The 4,759-nt window shown below is 45.1% G+C and overlaps 2 protein-coding genes across 2 annotated transcripts; one reads left to right on the top strand and one right to left on the bottom strand.

Annotated features, from left to right (window-relative positions):
- Nucleotides 1-554: 554 nt before the first annotated feature.
- On the bottom strand, nucleotides 555-1,762 carry FOMMEDRAFT_164461 (eukaryotic phosphomannomutase; the record flags this gene model as incomplete). Its single annotated transcript, XM_007261399.1, has 7 exons — nucleotides 555-761; nucleotides 814-1,005; nucleotides 1,055-1,091; nucleotides 1,144-1,206; nucleotides 1,265-1,433; nucleotides 1,505-1,625; nucleotides 1,685-1,762. The coding sequence occupies 7 exons, from the start codon at nucleotides 1,760-1,762 to the stop codon at nucleotides 654-656; spliced, it is 768 nt and encodes a 255-aa protein (XP_007261461.1). The 3' UTR covers nucleotides 555-653.
- Nucleotides 1,763-2,042: 280 nt separating this feature from the next.
- On the top strand, nucleotides 2,043-4,345 carry FOMMEDRAFT_100792 (uncharacterized protein; the record flags this gene model as incomplete). The annotated part of the gene is made up of 6 exons (XM_007261400.1): nucleotides 2,043-2,395; nucleotides 2,454-2,903; nucleotides 2,959-3,065; nucleotides 3,119-3,242; nucleotides 3,302-3,345; nucleotides 3,398-4,345. Exons 1-6 carry the CDS (start codon nucleotides 2,098-2,100, stop codon nucleotides 4,343-4,345), a joined length of 1,971 nt encoding a protein of 656 aa, XP_007261462.1. The 5' UTR covers nucleotides 2,043-2,097.
- Nucleotides 4,346-4,759: the final 414 nt, after the last annotated feature.

Consider the following 4,759-nt stretch of genomic DNA (forward strand, 5'->3'; position numbering starts at 1 on the left):
AAAATTTCTAATTTTGTTTTGAAATTATGTTTTAGATTATTATCTCTATTTATTTCAAGATTTCACAAATGAAGAAATGTTAACAATAATTCCTAGTTTTTGTATAAAGAAAGTTTTAAATTTTGTTTATAATTTTTGCTGGTCAAAAATGGGAAAATAAATTTCAATCAAATAATGTTTATCATTATGTAAGTTATTTTTTAAGGTAAGGAATTGTGAAATGCCCCATGTGTACGTGTCGCCACGATTACTCGCTCCCGTTCACTTTGGCTTGACAGTGTGCATACGTCCCGTGCTAAGGACGTGAATGAGTAATTATTCCGGCTTAAACACGTCGGCAGCACACATAAAGCTTTCTGCGGCACTTCCACCTTTTCAGCTCCTAGACTACTTGCCAACATTATTATACTTTCCTCACTCGACTGACCTTTGCACTTGTATCTACTGAAAATCAGCATGCCTACTCTCATCTTCTCCGGTGAATTCACCGTAAACACTGGACAAAATCTAAGGAAAGATATCCACGCAGGAATGAAATGCAAGACCCCCTAAACAACCTGTCTCAGATAAATTACTTCTATGCTCTATAAATCTTATATCTAGCCGGTGTCCAAACGATGTCAGTACATATAAAACGCCTCCTTGATTCTCTTCTAGCCCTGCAAGAAAAGCTCCTTCAGAATACGTGCAGTGTCTTCGGGACTCGTAACAGAATGTCCAATAGTCCTTGAGTCGGAGAATATTTCATAATCATTTCCTCCCTATTCAGCACAAATTATTAGCAAGGTTAGTGATAAAGGAAAAGATACGTACTGGGTGCGTCTTATCGCCGAAAAAGTGAATTTCCTCGAACCCTTCGTCTTGTATACGTTCCAGGCAGTAAGTCTTATCCCATCCTCGAGGGAAGATATCAAAGGAGATCTTGCCACCGATTGAAAAGGTTAAACCGTAATCGGGGAACTTCTCGCGCAGTACTGCCACGAAAGCCTCACGCCATTTGTGTTTCTAAAATGCATTCTCAATATAAATAAGAGAAAATAAGCTCTACACTGACGTTGTCGTAGGCCTCAAATTCGCCTCGTTCCTCAATGCTGAAGAATAATTTAGTTACTGTTCAATTAGTTGGAGAGAACATCGTCGTACGTAGCATTTCTCCCAATTGGGCTAACATTGACCATACCATTACGGAATTCAACAAAGGTACCACTAAATATGAAATCTATTATTAGTGGAAGTTACTGATTTGAGTGGACAGAATCCGTACCGTTTGATTGGAATATCCAGGTCAGCAATGTAGTGAAGAATGAAACTGACGAGCGTCTTGTATTTCTCTTCACCGATAAATTTGATAAAAGATTGAGATTCCAGTTTCTTTCCCATCCTATAAGCAACTAGGCCATTCTCGGCGAAGGCGAAGTCAAAGTCATCGTAGACTACATGTAGGACACAGTTCCTTGTTCATTAGGAGAAGCCTGGTTTAGGCCAAAGCTCAGAGAGTGCCTACCATTGTTTCCTGTAACACCAAGTTGTTCCTGTATCTTGACGAGATTGGATCCACCAACGAATCCGATCGCATAATGCTTTCGAAGCTCACGAAGGATGCTAATCATTTCTGGCGACGCGGACTCAATATGCAGTTCAATAGTTATACACAATCGCGCATTACTGAATATTGTATACTCACGCGTCTAGCTGGCGTCAGTGTCTCATCCACATCGAATAAAATGAGTTTCTTGTGTCTTCGGTCGGCAAAGTCGGACATGATGATGTGGGTAAATAGCAACTGCGCAGGCGTCGATCTCGAGGAAATTAATTCTTCGGAACTGAAAGAACACGTCGCGCGCACGTGACCGCATGACTAGGGCTTGTCTCCGTGTTCGGTGCCTTCGCCTACGACCACCGCTTTCGTCTTGACTCGACTGTGCGTATATCTTCTGTGCGAGGGACGCGAATGAGTCATTAAACCCAACTTAAATATCTCGGAGAGCCCACACACGATCGGTAAATCCTTGGCTGGCAGCTTACTGTTGTACGCTTTATCACGATCCTTAGATTCCTCAAACGGGCTTCACTCTTGCGTACTATTGAAAGCCAACTATGCCTCGTTCAGCTTTTCATCTCTTCTCGCTACCGCAAGAGCTATTGGAGACACTCACACCACGGAACTTACTTTCCAATGACAAAGCACCTTCGCCAGAACCGGTGGAAGAGCCAGTTGAATCGACTCAGACTGGATTAGGATCTCGGACGTGTAACATATGTCAGGGTGCGGTCTTTGCAAACGTGGATGACCAGAGATCGCACTTCAGATCTGATTGGCATCGATACAACGTCAAAGTGAAATTGGCTAACGGGAAGGCTGTCTCCGAAACGGAGTTTGCTGCGTTATTAGATAGTATGTTCTCTATGCACCACTAGTCCACCATTGAGCTAATATTTTCTATTTTGCAAAGGTCTTGAAGACTCCCTTTCTGGCTCCGAATCATCGGAAGATAATCCAGACGAAGAGAATGAGTCTGATTCGGATGCCATCCAGACTCTGTTGTCGAAAGCCCATCTAAAGTCACGATCTCCATCTCCTGACGCAATTATGAATGTCCCAGTTACCGCTTTGACATGGTTTCACTCTCCTCCCTCAACTCAGATCGGAATATACAGAGCTGTCTTTACGCAGGGCATTCCACAAAGTTCGTACCTATCAGAGTTACGAGAAATGCAGTCCGTAGTTCCACAGGGTAGGAAGTGGGCAATGTTCATGGTCGCCGGAGGTCATTTCGCTGGCCTGGTTGTTCGTGTCTCCCGGTCGAGCGATGTAGAGACAGAGCCACCTCAGAAGGGCAAACAAAAGAAGCCGATTCCAGAGATGGAGATACTGTGCCACAAAACATTCCACCGTTACACAAGTAAAACTTTTGTTTTCCTACATCTCAAGTAGTAATTGCTGACATTTAATACCAGCACGTAGAAAACAAGGTGGCTCACAATCACTGAACGACAACGCAAAGGGAAACGCGAAGAGTGCAGGTGCTCAGCTTCGACGATACGGAGAACAAGCACTGAGAGATGTATGCCACGTTTTTGTATTTCTCTTGAATGCAGACTTTGAAAGAGAATTTAGGATATCCGAAATTTAATATCGGAATGGTCCGAAGATATTTCCGCCTGTGAACGTATATGGATACGAGCCAGTGGTGCTAATAGACGCATATTCATGGACTATGATGGAGCTACCATCGCAAAAGGTGGAACATCTTTCTAACAATCACTTCGAGCACTACTAAACTATGAACTCACATTCCAGGCGACCCTCGGTTGCGCACGTTCCCATTCCCAACACGCAGACCTGTAAGTGTAACTATTTTGTGTATTCCAACCGGTTCAAGCTGACTTTAACCAGACGCAAGCCGAGCTCTCGCGTTGTTTAATGGAACTTACAAAAGTGAAGATCACCCACTTCACAGAAGAAGAGCTTCAAGCGCAGGACGAAGCTTTCCTAGCATCTCTCCCCAAACCCAAACCTCAGCCTACACCTGCCCCCGAAACACTACAAAAAGCAGCTGAGAAAAAAGCCGCTGCTCCAAAATTGACGAAGGAAGAGGAGATATTCAGGGATAAATGGATGCGACTGTTGGATATGATCAAGAAGGGTAGGTTAGAGGCTGTCAAGTCATTCTGGGAGCGTGAAGGAACGGGACTTGGTGGTGTGGATGCGCCGATTCCTGATTGGACTGAGGAGAGAACGAGAACGCTGCTTCAGCTTGCAGCGAGTTCTAGGCAAGCAGAAGTAACAACATGGTTACTCGACGACCAAAACGCCGACCCTACGATTCCCGTACCTACCAACGTCCCCCGCGTGCTTCCCAACGAAGAAACACAAACAGATTCGTCGAGACCCGCTACTCCCGACACTGCACCCGGCGCACCAAACCTCGTGCGAACCGCATACGATATTTCCAGCACACGCGCCGTGCGAGACGCCTTCCGGCGTAGCGCAGGCCTCCGTCCAGACGCCTGGGACTGGCTCGGCGCAGCTCACATTCCGAGCATCCTTAGCGCGGAGATGGAGGCCGAACGTGATAACAAAAAGAAAGAACGGCGTAAGGGACTGAAAGACAAGATTCGCGAACGCGAAGCCCGAGAGGCAGTGAAAGAGGTACCTGCAGAACCCGCCGTAGCAGTCAGTGCGCCGAGTCCGATGGATGGTCCAGCGAAGGCCGGACCTCAGAAGTTGGGTGGTGGAGCACCGAATGCGAGTCAGGGTCTTGCGGGCTTGACACCGGAAATGAGGGCTCGTATAGAGAGGGAGAGGAGGGCGCGTGCAGCAGAAGCTCGAATGAAAAAGTGATGTACTACTGTAGCTGTATCCTTGAATTACGCTAGTTTTTTCATATTTAATAGACTGTCTATCGTTATTGTCACGTATCAAGTTTTTCTAGACCACTCTACTAAGGCTATGTATGAGCTCTTTAAAGCCGAGGAAATGAGACAATTGTAAGCTCGAACGCCGCAATTCTTTCCTTGTTGCTGGACAATAATTTATGCTGAAATGATTCGGTATACAGAGTCTCCAGTGGCTCAAATACGTAGAAGCAAGGAGAAAGCGTAGCATATAATCACATGAACGGTTACACCAGTCATTTCATAACTTGCTTCCGATGGAGATACGTACAGTGCGCGTCAAAAGTATTGCAACACCATATGACAATTTACTTTTTTGCTCGTAACTCAATCAAATCTTTATCAATTAAAGTACTGTAAA

The sequence above is a fragment of the Fomitiporia mediterranea genome (assembly GCF_000271605.1).
Source record: "Fomitiporia mediterranea MF3/22 unplaced genomic scaffold FOMMEscaffold_1, whole genome shotgun sequence".
In the NCBI taxonomy this organism is placed as follows: Eukaryota; Fungi; Basidiomycota; class Agaricomycetes; order Hymenochaetales; family Hymenochaetaceae; genus Fomitiporia; species Fomitiporia mediterranea.